Here is a 17,705-nt window from a genome sequence, read left to right as displayed (position 1 = left end):
TTCTGTTGATTAAACCAATCGCCTTCATTGTATTAACTCAAATTTTTAATTTAAATGAACTCAAAATTTTAAGGCAACCAGGTAACTTACTTTTTTTTTTAAAGTTAAACCAGCAATTCTTTTTTACAGTGTAGATGTTTTAGAGTTTTGTCTTGCTGAGTTATTTCATGGTATTACAGAGATAATAAATGTTAACCGCATTACAGTCAGTGTCAAACAGACTTCGCTCATTCCTCAGGATCAAAATATTTCCAGATAGGATGACAACTGGTTCAAGCAAGGCTTGTAAGTAAATTAATTTATACCTCATTTTTAATTTTGTATATTGCCATGTGTTGTAGCTCCAGACGAGACTAGATTATGAATAAAACACATCTACAGAAGGAGTGTCAGTATTTTATTTATTTTTATAAATGCTGAATACACTTGTGATATTAACTAACAAGAAAAAGAACTGCAAAGGCATTGTCTCAATGATATGTCTCACATCAGATAAACACGTAAACTGACCTTAGAATCTATTTGTTTCTGTAGAGTCATTTTGGTTAAAGTTGGTAAAAGTTGGTAAAAGTATAACAATGGATTTGATGTGAAACAGACTTCGATATTATCAATCAGACATCAGACATCAGACCTCACACACACACACACACACGAGGCCACATGTAAAGCAAGTCTACATTGACAACTATAAAAAATAGTGATGACAGTTTGGTTTATGAAAACAGAAAACATCATTTGTGCACTTTTAAGTCACACTGTTAGAAATGAAATGTAAACAAAAGAATGAAAAAGGCAGTTTGAGCTCATAATTATGGAAATGTACACAAAATCATCATTTGAACAGTCACAGTGTTTATTTACACAGGTAATCAGGCAACATTTACAGCTGTAAAGGCATTGGACTGCATCTAACGGCCGTTTAGATCACTGTCTCTGTGTGATAGGTGGAGTAGGTGAGTGTTTGTCGCTGGGTGAAGACTGTGGGTGGGGGTGAGGGAGATGATGCAGATGAGACGGACGAGCGGCTAGCCCAACGAGAGGGCAAACGTCTCTTTGCAGGACACACGGGTCGTGAAAAGCTCTTCTTGATAGTTACAGAGGACTCTTTGCCTTGCTGTTGAGACAAATATTTTTTATGAAATATCATTGGATTTAAATATTCCTGTCAACAGCACAATAACCTACTCTGTGCGCTTTCATGTACAGAACGTTTGTGAATGAATCTCCCAATGCTTTGTTTGCATAAATAAAAAAATATTACCATTAATGTAATGCATATTGCAAAGAAGGTATATATTATTTAAATTGTGATAAAGTACAACTGATTTTAATAAAAAAAAAAAAAAAAATTCCAGACAGGATGATTTTCCTAATTACATTACAGTTATGAAAACTTAAGGGAGGGGGTGCTTAATTGTCAAACAGAATTTTTATGCAAAATATAATTTCTTCAATGCCATTGCATTTAAAGGAAATGGCTGAACTTTTGTTTCCTGCATATGTTCTCCATTTTACAACTAACTGAAAATAAAAGAACTGATTAAATCTCTCTGATGCTTTCTGAGTCATCTGACAATCATTTCCAGCAATTTACAAAAGCGGTCCATGCAGAGGACTAGCTTCACTAGGAATCCTGGCCATGGTACATGTTTCTGTAATTACTCCACATACCTTGGCCTCCTATAAAAACAGTTAATTGGGGTTGTCTAAAGAGCTAGACATGAAAGATGTAAATTAAACTTGGTGCCACTAATTCTTTTCACTTAAAGCCTTGAAAGAAATGCACGATTTCAACAATAAGAAGCTTCTGGGCTTCTCGCTTTGCGCAATCTGCCAATATTTTCTGACAGAAATTCAACTTAAGGAATTTTAATTGTGCTGCTTAGATGGTTTTGTGGGAATAAGGTATTTTAACAAGAAATTCTAAATATTTCCAGACATGAGAAAAGACTTCCAGTTGTAGATTTAGAGGGAATTTTTATAATCTTTCTAAGTAATGTCTAATATATATTACTGTTATTTATTGATGAGAAAATATTCTGATAAAACAGATTCACTGTGTGTATCACTGTACAGCACCTAAAGAAACCACCTAAGTTTACATGTCAGAAATAAAATGTTTTAATAAAAAATTGTCCTTAATATATTTATTATACTGTAACTATTTTTTACTTATACGCCATGGCTAAAGTTGTTGCAGGTGCTACAACAACACCCTTTAACTGTGTCTATTTTCATAATACAACACAGGCTTTCAGACCTTTTAGCAAATGCATTTGAATATGGAACAAAGTGACTTTTCTGCTAAAAACTGCTATTTAAAGGGATAGTTCACCCAAAAATGAAAATCATCCCATGATTTACTCACCCTCAAGCCATACTAGGTGTATATGACTTTCTTCTTTCAGACAAACACAATCTGAGTTATATTAAATAATGTCCTGGCTTTTCCAAGCTTTATAATGGCAGTGAATAGAGGATGAGATTTGAAGCCCAAAAAAGTGCATTATAAAAGATATCCACATGATGCCTTTGTGTAAGAAAAATATCCATATTTAAAACTTTAAAAATGTAGGAAACAATGAAAAACAATGTAGGAGTAGCATAAGCTTTGACGCCTCTCGCTGTTCAAACAAATATGGCTGGGCAATAAACTCAAGCTCCTCTTATATTGAAATCCTCTGACATTTCTCTTTAAAAATTCTCGCTTTAGACTTCTAATTCACAACCGGTGTTTTATTTTGCTGTATCCTCTGCACTTCCGCATTCATCAATACATCATGTGTGAGTTCAGTCTTTCACCGTAAAAAAAGACTGAACTCACCAAATAAATACCAAAAAAATACCAAGAGTTCAGTCTTTCACTGTAAATCGATGCATACGGCTGTTGGAAGATAGTTATTTAAGTTTTTAAAGTTTTAAATATGGATATTTTCTTACTTAAATGCATTGCTTCGCTTCAAAAGGCATTTATTAATCCCTGAAGCTGTGTGGATATCTTTTATGATGGATGGTTGCACATTTTTTTGAGCTTTAAAATCTCATCCTCTAGCCATTGCCATTATAAAGCTTGGAAGAGCCAGGACATTATTTAATATAACTCTGATTGTATTCGTCTGAAAGAAGATAGTCATATACACCTAGGATGGCTTGAGGGTGAGTAAATCATGGGGTAATTTTCATTTTTTGGGCGAAGACCCTTCAATACACTATAGTCTTCTACACTTGTACCTCATACACTTCTCCGGCTGAGTTATTTAGCATGTATTTGAATGTGTGGAGCTCGGGTGAAAGTGTGTGCTTTAGTGGTTTGAATGGTGTGTGTCTATGTGTGGGAGTGTGTGCAGTACTGACCTGCACTGTTACATGTGTCTCTTTGTGGGCTATGACCTGGTGGTGCGGTGTGTGTGTCAGTTTCTGACTGGATGTAGACTCATGTCGCTTATCCAACATTTCCAAGAGGTCAATGAGGTCTTCCTCCTTCCCTGGACTGGGCTGTGGCTGTGACTGCTTCTGCTCCCGAGATCTCTCCAAATCCTCGTAACTTTTGAGAATCCTTTCAACAGCTCCATAGTTGGACCTAGACTCCACTGGACGAGGATAGGCTGCTAGTGTAGAGGGCTTCCATGGATTTTCGTCTAAAATACGAGATCTGGTGCTACTACACATGTCCTTTTTTGCCTGTTTGGATTTTTTGACTGCTTGATATTGATCTGTATTAACATCCACAGCTTTGCTGCACCTTTCCGTCTGGATTTGCAGCTGTGGTGGACTTGCACTAATTTCAAAACATTTTTCTCTAACACTTGGGTCAACTGAAGTTGGTGTAGTGTGTTTAGTCTGGAAAGGTTTAACTTCAACGTCTTCTTGTAAAATACATTCCTGCTGTGGAGATGAAGACTTAGAGACAAGGTCCTTTGTTTCCTTTCTTCTTCCCTCCTCTTTTGGGCACTGTGGCACAAGATCCGAGAGCACAACCTTTAGATTGTCTTCAACATACATTGATGGGCTCTCTGTAAATGTGTCCTTTGATACGACCTCTGGTAGACTTGGAGAACAATCAGTAGAAACATTCATAGAAGTGTCCTCACCACACCGAAGACCCATTCCTGCCTGGAAGAGCGTACGGTTGAACTCTGCAGTTTTCTGCTCAAGTCTCTCATTTCTGGAAGTAGCTGTATCGCTGGGATATGGTGAAATAAAGTCTATTGATGCAACAGAATCTTGAGGCAGGTTCATGGGATGAGATGCACTTTTGAGATCATTTTTGCTCTCGGCATCTGGTTGGTTTAGACTGCGATCTGTGGCTGCAGCAGCAATGTCAATGTTGGAGAGGCATCTCTTAACCGGTACATATCTGGATGACTTGTTGCTGCCAAATCTACTTCCATCACAGGACCAGCGGCTCTGGCAGCAACTGATATTGCACTTGGAATCAACAGGACCGCTACAGGCTACATTCCCAGAGTCGGTCAGAATTTTCCCCTCATTTTCTTGAAGCATCGCCTCAAATTTTCGTACAATTGCGGGGCTGGTGTATTTTCTGTCCGGATGGGTTCCTGGCCATTGGCACAATTGCTCTGTACCACTGGACTCTACTTCTGAAGCTGAAGGACTGCTAAGGTACCAAGATGTACTACGGGCTGGTATGGGCGGGGCTTGTTGTCTTATGTTGTCTGGTGGCTTAGCATCACTTTGCTGTGATTCCATGTTACAACTTTCCCAGTTCATCCAGTATTGCTCATCAAGGGATTTGAGGTCTTCACTCATGTTTTTCAAATACAAAACTGTGTCCTCCATTTCCAGATTATCCTTTACCCTCTCCACCAACTCAGCCTCTCTCGGAAAAAACATCGACTCGCTGCGGCTTCTAAGAAGGGAAACCAAACAAAGTGAGATCATTATGAAGCAAAGATCTGATTCATTTGTGATGCATGCAGCACCTGTGCGCAATGAGGTTTACCTCTTTATATCAGGCCACTTTCTCATTTCATCCTGGTAGCTACAGAGTTCTTCACTCACACGGGCAATTTCCTTAAGTGCCTACAAGATGTTGATGAATAAGAGCACACCTTAGACCTCAGATCACACAATATAACATTGCATATCTCTAGCCCTACATAGCAGCATCCAGTAATACAGTAATTGTAAAACCCCCGAGTGACTCGATTGAGATTAGCGTGTTATGAACAACAGTCTCACCGCATTAAGGGCAGTACTGTTCTTCTTTTTGTCACTTCCACAGGTTATTTCCATGCTCTGAAATCTTCTGAAAGGGTTAAGGAGGACATCTTGTCCAGAAAAGCAGGTCTTGTTCCCCATTTTCAATTTCAAACAGCTTTCCAGGATTTCTTCCAGCTCTGCAGTGTCTATAGCCTGTTGTTCACCAGTACCTTGCTGATTTAATAGTGTGCTTTGCTCGCTGTTGCACTGTTCACTGGATTCACTGGTGATGTGACTGAGTTGACTTGTTTGGGAGTCGATGCTGGCATTGCTTTGCTGGGTTGGAGCCTCAGAATATTCATTGCTCTGGGCGTCTGAGGGATAAGTTACTTCACTTGACAAAGTGCTGGCAGAACACGAGCTGAGCCTTAGTGCATTTTGTCCATCAGTAAACGGTCTGAGAGAACTTCCTGTACGGTGAGCCTTCACTTCATTGTACAACTGGAAAAGACAAAACAATAGTAAGTGTAGTCCTTGGTTCATCTATTAATACCCAGACATTTGCCACTTGCCAGGTTAAAACTATTATGCCAGACCTCCACAAGAAGCCCAGCCATGCCATTTCCTCTACATTTAACCACCCACCATTCTACAGCATATCAGTAGAGTAGGGGTCTCCAATCCTGCTCCTGGAGGGCCAACGTCCTTCAGAGTTTAGCTCTAACCAGCTCCAACACACTTGCCTGGAAGTTTCTAGTGAGTCTGAAGACCTTGATTAGCTAGTTCAGGTGTGTTTAATTACGGTTAGAGCTAAACTCCATTTGAACACTCCTCTATGGTGCTCACAATGCCAAGATTGTGGGTTTGACTGAAGTATGCATGAACTGAAAAAATGTAAATTTTAAATACGGTGCTTTGGATAAAAGTGTCTGCCAAATGCATATGTAACCACATACCAAAAATCCAAGTCATGGTTCAGGCTAGACCAGGATCCCTCAAATGCAGTCCTGGAGGGCCACTGCCCTGCAGAGTTTAGCTCCAGCCTTAATCAAAAGCCCTATTCGGACGGGATTAGATTACATGGGGAGGTGAAGTAATGTAGTTTTACCACAGGACGTCTGTATATTAATGGCCAATTCGCACGGGATAAGACATCTCAGTAAAACTAGCAGAAGTGGGACTGGTAACTCGATTTACGCACCGCCGCCACCTCCCTGTTGTCATGTTGCTTCCTGATACCATGTGTGCAAACACATATAATCTAAATATATAACCTGTATATAACAGTTAGGTCCGGTCAAACGATTTAATTAAATTCTGATTGGATTCTGATGGTAATAGGCACTTAGGTAAAGCTAAAATTAGTTTTGGGCCTCTGACAAGTGCTTTCGATCTTCTTTTTGCTCTGAATGGTATGTGGAAAATACTTGAGGTTTGCCACAGACTTGTCCCACCACCTACAACACAACTGAATGTTCCTTCTAGCGCTTCCATGATTAAAAAATGCGTGGAAAACTACTTTAAAACAGAAAATGATGGAATTTTACCATACATATTTACAGCAGGTTTATTCGAACGGGATTAGTATTACCTGAGGTAATTTTTCAGACCTTTTTACAGAAGGTAAAAGTCGCCGTAATGTTTACTGACATTGTCTGTAATGATTACTGAGATGGCACATTCGGACGGGACTAAAATCACTGAGAAGCTCTCGTAATAATTACTTTACCTCCCCATGTAAAACTAATCCCGTTCGAATAGGGCTAAAGACACCTGAGCAGGCAAAAGCTGCGTTTCCACCGCAGGAACTTTCCCCAGGAACAAGGGACTTTAGGGTGGTACTCGGTGTGTTTTGACCGCAGGGACCAGGGTCTAAATGAAGTTCTGGGTAATAATTTCCCCCTCAGAAAGTCCCTGCTCGTGAGGTAGTACTTTTTCAAAGTTCAGAAATTTTCGGGGGTCAGACTTGGGTGCTGAACATGCTGGAGTACATTTCCCAAAAGCATTGTTAGCCAACTAACATCCAAGTTCCGTTGTCACTAACATAGTTCAACGATTAGGTGTTTCCCGAAACCATAGTTCAAACAAACATTTGCAAACTGCATCGCAAACTTGTGTGGTTAGAAGCATAGTTTCTTGTTTTATGACATGTGGTCCTAATAAATTGTTATCTTGAGCAAAATAAGCAAGCTGACATTAAGTACAATCTATATCTTTTATTTCGAAAATATTCAAATGTAATTTACATATTTTAGTTTGCCAAGAAATTTTAAGCACCATTTTTGAAGAGTGCGCATGTGCGTACGTAAGAACGAGTCTATGATTAAATCTGTAAATAAAGCAAAATAACTGAGAAAAATGAGAATTAGTCCTCAGATGCCATGTCCGTAATTTATACCAAAAAATCTAGCATTAATTTGATCTCAAATGGATTCAGTTAAAGAAGTTATTACTCCACCTCCTGTGTAACATCATTCACCAACAGGTTTGCGATTATGCAGTTTCGGGAAACTGTCGTGACTAGCTAGTTGATTTGTTCAACATTGTATCATACTATGGTAGTGAAGCAGCGAGATTGGTTGAGATTGGTTGAGTGGTTGATTGGTTGAGTTCACGCAGCAGTTTGATTGTTTGACTCCACACAGCATTTTATTTCAACCACAGTTTTAAAAGTCTGTTGCGGTGCGTGCAGTATGAGTTTTTTGCAGGACAGATGGACCAACGACGAGGTTCAGGGTTTATTAAGCTTAAATGCGTAGGACAAAATCCAGCAGGAACTGGAAAGTCGCACACAGTCCTACTTCACCGGACTAATTTGCCTAATCTTCACGGTACAAATTGTTCCAGGTAATTTCGGTGGAAATGCAGCTTAATAAAGGTCTTTAGAGTTACTAGAAAATTACACGTAGGTGGTTTGATCAGTGTTTGAGCTAAACTTGGTCTAGACCTTAGAATTTTGGTCAGGCTCTATGGGATTACATGTTGACAGACCTTTGGAAAGTTCCATTAATGAACCTAAGACATGCTGCTCAACTGATAGAACACTTGCAACACCTAGGTTGTGGGTTTGATTCCGAAGGAATGCTCATACTGATAAGATGCATAGCCTGAATGCATTTTGGATGAAGGATCTGCCAATGCACTGATGTTTGCACTTTCACTACCACTAGTTTGGAGCTCTGAGCTTCTGTCTGATGAAGGCCTGTCGCCACTGAGCTAAACTTCCTTTGGCAGTCACTTGAAATTCCAAGGTTTATATAATATGACTTCATCGCTTCCAATTTTAGGTGTTACCATTATCCTTACTGGCAGAGCTTTCATTTAGCATGGAAGTAAACAGGAGAACTAAGGGAATCAGTTCATTTGAAACAAGATATCGTTCTTTCTGCTGAGATGTGGGGAGTGGCGCACATCCGCAGACTCACCTCCTCAATCTTCCGCTGCATATCCATGAGCTGGTTCTCCCACTCCTTCCTCTCAGTCTCAAAGCGTTCCAGCAGCTCAGATTTTTCCTTCACCCAGCCCCTCTCACTGCTCTCCAGCCTGCAGCGGAGGTCCATCGCTGCACTGTGAGTGTCTGCCAGCAGCCTCTTTTGTTCCGCTCTTTCCCGCTTCAGAGTGTCCCCTGGTTCTTCACTCCTCACAGTCTCCACCAACACGCTACATCCCCGCACTTCTAGCTGTGGGGGGAAGAGAGGCAGGGATTTGCTGACCACCAAAGAGGAAATGGGTGTATGGGACAGTTGTACAAAGAAAATAAAACATTTGAACAGGAAGTAACATGAAGAGAGAAACCTGTTGCCAACAGGATGGAATGGACCTTGTGTCATGACCAAGGCCTTGGATGCCCAGCCTAAGCCTACTGACAAAAACAGCTCAGACTAGTGCTGAGAGTTTTGTATGTAATGGAGAAGCCACAATGGTATGCTGACCCCCCGATGATCCTGGAGAGAGCTCACTAGACAGCAAACACTAAAACCATATTTATCACAGAGCTTGATTGAACTCTGCAGCTGATGGAAGCTATTGATGTCATTGAGACCTATAGTCTACATGAGTTACTACAGATTTCTATTTCAAATAAATGCTGTTCTTTAGTTTCCACAAAAAATTAAAGAATTAGTTCACTTCAGAATTAAAATTTCCTGATAATTTACTCACCCCCATGCCATCCAAGATGTTTATGTCTTTCTTTCTTCAGTCGTAAAGAAATTAAGGTTTCTGAGGAAAACATTCCAGGATTTTTAGTATAGTATAGTGGACTTCACTGGGGCTCAACGGGTTGAAGGTCCAAATGTCAGTTTCAGTGCAGCTTCAAAGGGCTCTACATGATCCCAGACGAGGTCTTATCTAGTGAAATAATTGGTCATTTTCTAAAAAAAATAAAAATGTATATATTTTTTAACCACAAATGCTCGTTTTGCACTGCTCTGCAATGCGCCACGCATTACGTAATCATGTTGGAAAGGTCACACAACACGTAGGCAGAAGTACCGATCCAGTGTTTACAAAGTGAATGTGCAAAGACTAAGTCAAACGCCCTTGACAAAAAAAGGTAAAACAACGATGTCAGACAATTTTGAAGTTGGAGGAGAAAATGAGATGGAGTTTTTTGCCCTACCGTGGTATTTCCACATGACCTTTTCAACATGATTATGCACGTCGCAGAGCTAGTGTAAGACGAGCATTTGTGGTTAAAAAGTATATAAATTTTTATTTTTTTTTAGAAAATGACAGATCGTTTTGCTAGATAAGACCCTTATTCCTCGTCTGGGATCGTTTAAAGCCCTTTGAAGCTGCACTGAAACTGACATTTGGACCTTCAACCCGCTGAACCCCAGTGAAGTCCACTATATGGAGAAAAATCCTGGAATGTTTTCCTCAAAAACCTTAATTTCTTTTCAACTGAAGAAAGAAAGACATAAACATCTTGGATGACATGGAGGTGAGTAAATTATCAGGAAATTCTAATTCTGAAGTGCACTAATTCTTTAAACAACCTCAGTGAGCTTTTGTCAAGAACATTAAACTTACCAAACCTCAAAATACAGTCTTCTGAACATTTGACAATGCCACTATTCCACTACGCCCGACAAAATCAGACTTGTAGATCATTTGAAATGAGCTTAGCCGATTAACAGAACTGACAGCTCCCCAATAGTTCAGTGCCTTAAATCACCTGCAGTGAGTATTAATAATTTTCCTTGATTTTTTGACATGTAAGAGGTCATTGTACTATTAAAAAATCCTGTAAGATTCAAAACTCAAAACTTCCTCAGTGGTCCAAAAACAGCTTCTATTGAATCCAATCTCAGAAAAAGACTTATTTGGAATTTTTCACATTATGACGAAAGGATCCTAATGCTAGGAAAGTGGTTATTTATTTTCAACTATGTGAATGTCTCAGTAGAGCATCATTTCTTTGTTTGGTACATTTCTATAACTCCTGTTATAATCAATGACACTGTCTACACTGCACAATGAATCTCTTTTACGTCATGTTTGCACTGTTAGTTATGATGAAAGCATTCGTTAGTGCGCAAAAATCGAGTTGCAATGAAGAGATCACCCCATTCATGCGCTCAACAGAGATGTCTGTGATCACCTACAATGCTCATCGCTGCAACTTTTCATGCGACGGGAGTAGATCTAAATATAATGCTATAATCAACACTTTGCACGATAAGTTCATCTTGACAGCTGTAATAGTAAAAACATAGTAAAAGATTTCAAGAGAATTCCACATGTAATACTTATTTCATATGCAAATATGTCAGCCAATCACAGCAGTGGGCGTTTACACTGAAGTCTCACAGCAGACACGCCCCTTCAAACAGAGTGTGCAAATCAGAGGGCTAAAATCTGGGTAGGAAAAATGCCTTTTATTTCTAAATTATGATCATTTTTGATGTTATTATACGTGCACCTCAGAAAATATTATAAAATAATAAAAAAAATGCAGTTCATGATCCCTGTAAATTCTTAATAATATAGCTGACAACTCAGCTGTGAAGTTAAGTCTTGGACTAAACCTGCATGCTCCTCCATGGGCAACAGCAAAGACAAAAATAGGTGAATCTTATTTATGGTTCATATAGCAACGAACCAGAGCAAAGCAGTGTTTGTACAAACAGTGCACTCTTATAGTACTAAAATCTTCTGGCACACTGTCATTAAACCTATGCGTTCTCCTGGGTGCACTAGCAGCATGTGTTTACAAGCAGAGGGCATGTGAAACACTGATGTGACATGTAACCAGAGTTGAGAGTGCAAGAGTGCTGCTAGTTTTAAGACTAAAATATAATTACCGTGGTTGCAGTGCACTCTGTGTAACAATGTCACAAAAACAGCTCTCTATTAATAGACAGCAAGACCAATCCTTTAGCATCTCACATTCCTAAGGGTGGGGCCCTGGAGCAACTCATCTCTGTTTTAAAGATCAAAAATATGCTCAGAAATATGCTGGCAAATACCCTGCTGTGAAAGCCTAGTGGTAAACCTAAGAAATCCACTGGGACAAAAGTATGTGCTGTGGTAGGATGTGGACTGAAAAGAAAACAACTTTTTACAGTTCACTTCGACCCCTCCCTGAATTCTGTTCTCTGCACCAACCAATACTTTGGGTGGATTGGTGTGGTTAAACCCCAAATCATTTTCTGAATTTAAACAAGTGCAGTTGTGGTCAAGCGACAGATGAGTACATAGTTTCATAATGTAAAACATCAAATCATCAATACAAGATCACTAGTACACCATTATTAGGTATGTTTAATTTAGATTGCAGCAGAGTATGAAGTCTTGTGTCTAGTTTATGTCCTGAGGTGTAGTCCGTCACAAGATATGCCTTCACACAACAATCCGAAGCTCCTCTCCTCTTTATCTCAACAATGCCATCTGTTCTACTGTATTAGGAGTTGCTCTGAGTCACTAACTCACACTTACAATAAAGCCCTAGACCGGATTGAAATCTTCTCTCACAATGGATAGTAAATACAAGACGATCTGGACAGTGTCTTTATAAGGATGTCACAAACAGAAATGAAAGCATTCCATACGAGAGGGAAAACGCACTAAGGTGGATGCTATTTTTAGTTCGGTAACATAGTTTCCACATTAGTTTGCTTTGCATATTACTCTTACATTTGCAACCGTGACATGCCGAATTTTTTTTTCATTCGTTGATGAAATATATTGTCTAATACCGCAAAAGACCTGGTCGTCTGTGGCCGCTTACACACAGAGCTGCTGTTGACAGGATATATTTGCACTTGATAGTGCTTGTGTTACATAAAGCCTATGCAATCTCTGAGCTATGCTCAATGACAACCATTAGAAAACCAACAAATAATTAAAAACTTTGACATTAGCTATGTGCTTTATCTATCTTCTTTTTTTTTTAGTGCAAAACTTTTCATACACTGTAAAAAGTGGTAACCTACAACTGTTACCTTAAAGAGCTTTTTCTACCTGATTTAACCCAAAAATATTCTTTTGTTGGTATGGGTGTATGTGCAAAAAAAAAAAAAAAAAAAAATGCTGGGTTAAAAACAACCCAAGTTAGGTTGAAAATGGACAAACCCAGCAATTAGGTTGGGTTAAATGTTTGCCCAACGTGCTGGCCAGTTTCATTTAACTCAACTATTGATTAAAAATGACTATATGGCTGGCTTAAAATAAACCCAAAATATGTTGGAAATTAAAAATCTTTATACAAATTTTACATTTGGCTGAAAAAGCAATTAAATATTGTACACTCTAAAAAATGCTGGGTTAAAAATAACCCAAGTTGGGTTAAATATGGACAAACCCAGTGATTGGGTTGTTTTAGTCCAGTGGTTGGGTTAAATGTTTGACCCAACCTGCTGGGTAGTTTTATTTAACTCAACTATTGTTTAAAAATTACTGTATTGCTTGTTTAAAATGAACCTAAAATAGGTTGGAAATCAACATTTATTAATATGTTTAATAAATTAACATTAATAAGTTTAATAAATAATTTATTAATAAACATAAACATTTATTAATTTATACATTTATATACATTTATAAATGCTCACCTTTTGATTATTATTGTTGCCTTTAGTAATTGTGTGTCTGATTTTTAATTTCCAACATATTTTGGGTTCATTTTAAGCCAGCCATATAGTCATTTTTAAACAATAGTTGAGTTAAATAAAACTATGCAGCAGGTTGGGCAAACATTTACCCCAACCGCTGGGTCAAAACAACCCAATCGCTGGGTTTGTCCATATTTAACCCATCTTTTATAATACATTTTTAAATAAAGATATGCAAGGATTTAAAATGTAATTCTAAATGTTCTACTTCATATCCCCAAAAAAGTTATTCGTCTCAAATCAATATCAATAAACAAGTTCGCATTGTGACAACTTACCCCGTCTACTGTGGCACCATGCCACGCTATAGTCTGTGTTCAATAAACTATCTGGAAATTACGGTGCAAATGTCGAATAGCAGCTTCCAACACTTTCGGTTTATGTCTATACTTTCAAAAATAAACCAACCTTAGAAATAAACCTCCCCTATCATCACAGAAATAATCTTAAAATACATATGCTATAGTAGGCTATACGTTTCATACCTGAGTAATGCGCCTTTTCAGCTCTGATCGCTCCAGTTCCCACGCGCATCGATCCTGAATGTACTGCAGCTCCAGCTCACCCCGTTTACTTTCTTGACGCTTCACCCCCGACTGCACCTCTTCTAAAACACACTTCAGATCCAACAATATCCTTCTGTTCTCTCCACCCTGCAAACACAACGCAGAATAAGAGAAATGCACTCTGCTGATTGGTCAAAACCACTGCTGTCGCATGCTTGTGTTTGTACTTGTATATCAGCAACTTGTCTCAAAAGCATTTCCTTCTCCATTCTCCACTCCTCTTTCTCGTGATCGTAGCGCTTTTTAAAGTCCTCGAATTTCTTTTTTAGGCGTGTGTGTGGACTTTGTAGCTCCTGACTCGGAGTTTGTCCGCGAGTCGCATCGGATGCAGCAGCAGCAGGTCCAGGTGGAAGCTGCTCCAGAAGGTTGCTCGGGAACGATCGAACCCGGGCGGGACTCTGGACCTTCTTACCCGGCCTCTCTAGACGAGAGCACGGGACGAACTCCCAGCCTTGCGCCTTGCTCACATACCCGCTTGATCCATTTCCAAACGCATTCCACATCTTTCAGTCACGAATAACAGCCTCTCTCTTTTTCTTTTTTTAAAAATTATTTGCGGTTACAGTCCCCCGTGAAAAAACACACTATTGATTATCCGAAACCAGCCATTTCTGCCATCTCCTCCGCAGCCCAGCCTGCGCTCTCTGCGCCGGGCGCATTTGTTCCTTCCATGTCAATAAAGGACGACAAGGTCAGCCTGTCATTCTCCGGAGACGCCGAATTCACACTGAAAATAGTATAGTATCCTCTCAACTACTGTGCATCCTTCAGGTTATAAATTCTCACTCTACATTATTTTTCTTTACTAAACTAAGCTAGTGAACTGCATATTGAAGTTATCCATTAGCTTACTCTGCTTCAGACTGAAAATGACACCGACACTCAGAGTCAACAGCCTAAAATACTCTGAGCTCACTGATGTAAGAGTTCGCATGTATTTTTACCTCTGTAACTATGTTGTAGGCATATCTGTTGAGCGCGAGTCATTCAGCGTCCAACTTTAAAGTCACCATTAAATCAAAAATGACAACTCTTATTTTTTTTAATGGAATACTGCAGTATAAATGATTTATCCGTGCACATCATTACTTTTTACATTCATTTTTACATAATCTTTATTCAAAATAACTTCCCCTCCCTCTAAAGCACATCTCTCTGGCGCGAGGGCGGAGCAACCTGTCACTTACGCGACATCGACCAATTGCAAACTACAACCATCCAATCAATTCCCCATGGACAAAATCAAGTCCCGCCCAACATTTTTTCTTGTTCGAGAAGCCGTTTCACTCGACTATACCTCACAACAGGCAAGCAAAGACTATATTCCCTTTCATGATAACCACGAGAATCAAAAAAGACAGAGAACACAAACATCTCAACAGAAACAGTAAGAATCTTCATTTTTAAGGTTCACAATCAGTGGAAAAGTAGGAAACAACAGCTGCCCATATTCACTGTTTACAGTGTACAGTAGATAGTCATCATAACTGTGATCTTCAACCATTAACCCTTACGAAAAAGTTTATTAAAGTGTGCTATTAGTATACTTCTTTTAAACTAAAATATACTACTTTTTTATGTACGTCTCAGAAATATACTTAAAATTGCACTTAAGTAGCCTATACTCGACTTGTACTTACAGAAAAGTTTAAGTTTATTTGGTGTATACTTGTACTCAATCTTTTGATCAAGATATACTTAAAAGTATAATTAAGAATTTTTAAGTTTCTAGTTGTGTTCAGTCTCTTGATTGAGTAGCCTATTAAATACTTTTTTACATACTGTCTTATAAACTTACATTGTTTGAAAATATTGATTTATAAAGAAAACAGATGTTCATAATTCTGAGTATCTGAATTTTTGTGTAGACTAGTCCACATAATAATCTACATTACTATTTCCACGCCACTGACTGAATTTCTCGGCTATCCATGTTTTCACTGTCATACGGTAGGGGGTGCTATTACACTTCTTCTGAACAAGTGTTGGAAAATTGCTAAGGCAAATGTAAAATAACGCGATCATCAATTTTATGCAATCAAAACTGCCTAACGTTACAAAATGAAATGTTAAAGCCATGAAGAGGAAACGACTGTGAAGCTTCGAAGGTGTTGACGGACTCAATCTACTCCATCTGTGTTTTGATCATCGTTCTGAATCCCATCCGGACGTAGTCTTTCACAAAAATGCGATTTTCTCAGCCTTTTGTTTAAAATGTTGGGTTTTTTTTATGAAACAGCCACGTTCATGTGTTGATAAAAAAGGATGCATGAAGCTAGAATAAAATGTTTTTAAAATGGAAAGAGTTAAAGTACAGTTAAAGGTATATTTCAAGTATTAAAAAATAATATCTAAATAGGAAAATAGTAGTATACTTAAAATGCAAAAATATTATACAAATAGTAAACTGTCCGTATGATATTATGTTAACTTAAAGAAAACTTACAAGTATACTTGCAGTGTAAAACTACTAAACTAGTAGTTTACTGAGAGTATACTTCAAAGTGTACTTTCATATACTAAAAAATGTGCTACAAGTATTAAAATAGTAAACTACTAGTTTACTTATAAGTTCACTTGTAGTACAGATTCAGTACAAATGAGAAACAGTTGTGAACTAGTTGTGTACTTAAAGTTTACTACTGTTATATTTATAGTACACTTAAATGTATACTTTTTATATACTAAAAGTGGGCCAATTTAGTCCCAAGCTGTATTGAAATAGTACACTTACAAGTATACTACTTGTACATTGATATTAGTATACTTACCATATAAAGTATACTTAAAAATATACTTGAACATTACTTAAGTACACTTAATAAAATTAACTTGAAGTATACTTCTATTTTGTAAGGGAAAACAACAATAGAAATATATATCACATTTCAAATGTGTTTTACAGCCTGATGCCAAAAGAGTTACATGTACTTTAAAAAATGCACTGGAGATTCAGAAAGAGGGTTCCCTTTGTCATCTGTTAAAAGATGATACTTAGATCCAGGACACTTATCACATATAATGTAACAACTTTTTCATCTCCAAAGACCCATAAGGCCAACTGAGGGATCTTGAGAGAACAGGGGAAATGATTCTCGATGAGAATAAACATGCTGCAAAGAAGCACCGACAAATCTTTTTTTTTTTTTACTAATGTATGATGCTCAGATGTTTTAACATCTTTAACAGTCCAAAAAATAAAGCTTTCATATTCTATATAAATATTCAGATAATCAGGACACAATGCTAATACATATAATTTAAACTATATTAAATGTAATAAGTTAATGAAATACACAAAAAATACTCACCAAATAAACTGACTATACAAACAGAGAAGCAGCTCATCTTTCATCGCAGATTGTGAGTGGACGCTTGTGTTTGGTTGAGTGACTGCAGTCTGTGCCTGAAATGATCATCGCTTCCTGTACCGTGTGTAACCTTGATGACATGTCCAAAATCAATATGATAAACTAAGAAAACAGAACAAAAAGAAAAGATAGAAAGTAACAAAACTGTACATAAAAGTAACAAAACTATAAATAAAAGAAATGAAGATTACAGAACAAAGAAAAGAGTGAAAAGAAAGACTAGCTTGAAAATAGTGGCATACGATAAAGATGAGAATAAAACAAGAATGAGAATAAGCAAAATAATAGGTTGAAACATCTGGGTTGATATCAAAATGGAAGAGGAAATATAAGAAAGAGAGGAACAGTGAGTCTAAAGAGAGGCAGAAAAGTGCAATATTCATTACATATGATCAAGATTATTGAGGGGGGAAAAAGCGAATATCACAATCATCCATACAAAAAAAAAAAATATATATATATATATATATATATATATTATACAG

General features: G+C 37.9%; 2 protein-coding genes across 4 annotated transcripts in view; both read right to left on the bottom strand.

Moving 5' to 3' along the window:
• Positions 1 to 384: 384 nt before the first annotated feature.
• On the bottom strand, positions 385 to 17,118 carry soga3a (SOGA family member 3a). The gene is made up of 7 exons (XM_051866108.1): positions 14,017 to 17,118; positions 13,769 to 13,936; positions 8,592 to 8,846; positions 5,206 to 5,667; positions 4,967 to 5,046; positions 3,358 to 4,873; positions 385 to 1,117 (listed from the first exon to the last, which is right to left on the bottom strand). Exons 1-7 carry the CDS (start codon positions 14,350 to 14,352, stop codon positions 923 to 925), a joined length of 3,012 nt encoding a protein of 1,003 aa, XP_051722068.1. The 5' UTR covers positions 14,353 to 17,118; the 3' UTR covers positions 385 to 922.
• The window catches only part of LOC127497574 (protein SOGA3), a 21,153-nt gene continuing 12,162 nt past the window's right edge, over positions 8,715 to 17,705 (bottom strand). Inside the window, exons 7-8 of one of the 3 annotated variants that reach the window (XM_051866110.1) lie at positions 17,161 to 17,322; positions 8,715 to 8,846 (exon numbers count right to left, since the gene is read on the bottom strand). In XM_051866110.1, the coding sequence (XP_051722070.1) occupies positions 17,194 to 17,322 (129 nt within the window). In that variant the 3' untranslated portion in view covers positions 8,715 to 8,846; positions 17,161 to 17,193. Of the gene's footprint in view, positions 8,847 to 13,791; positions 13,937 to 17,160; positions 17,519 to 17,705 lie in introns of those variants that run through there. The other 2 variants (XM_051866109.1, XM_051866111.1) reach the window with 2 other exon arrangements.

The sequence above is a fragment of the Ctenopharyngodon idella genome, chromosome 16, assembly GCF_019924925.1.
Source record: "Ctenopharyngodon idella isolate HZGC_01 chromosome 16, HZGC01, whole genome shotgun sequence".
NCBI classification, from domain to species: domain Eukaryota; kingdom Metazoa; phylum Chordata; class Actinopteri; order Cypriniformes; family Xenocyprididae; genus Ctenopharyngodon; species Ctenopharyngodon idella.
Note: the sequence above shows the minus strand (reverse complement) of the source record. Positions and strands in the feature narration are given on the sequence as shown.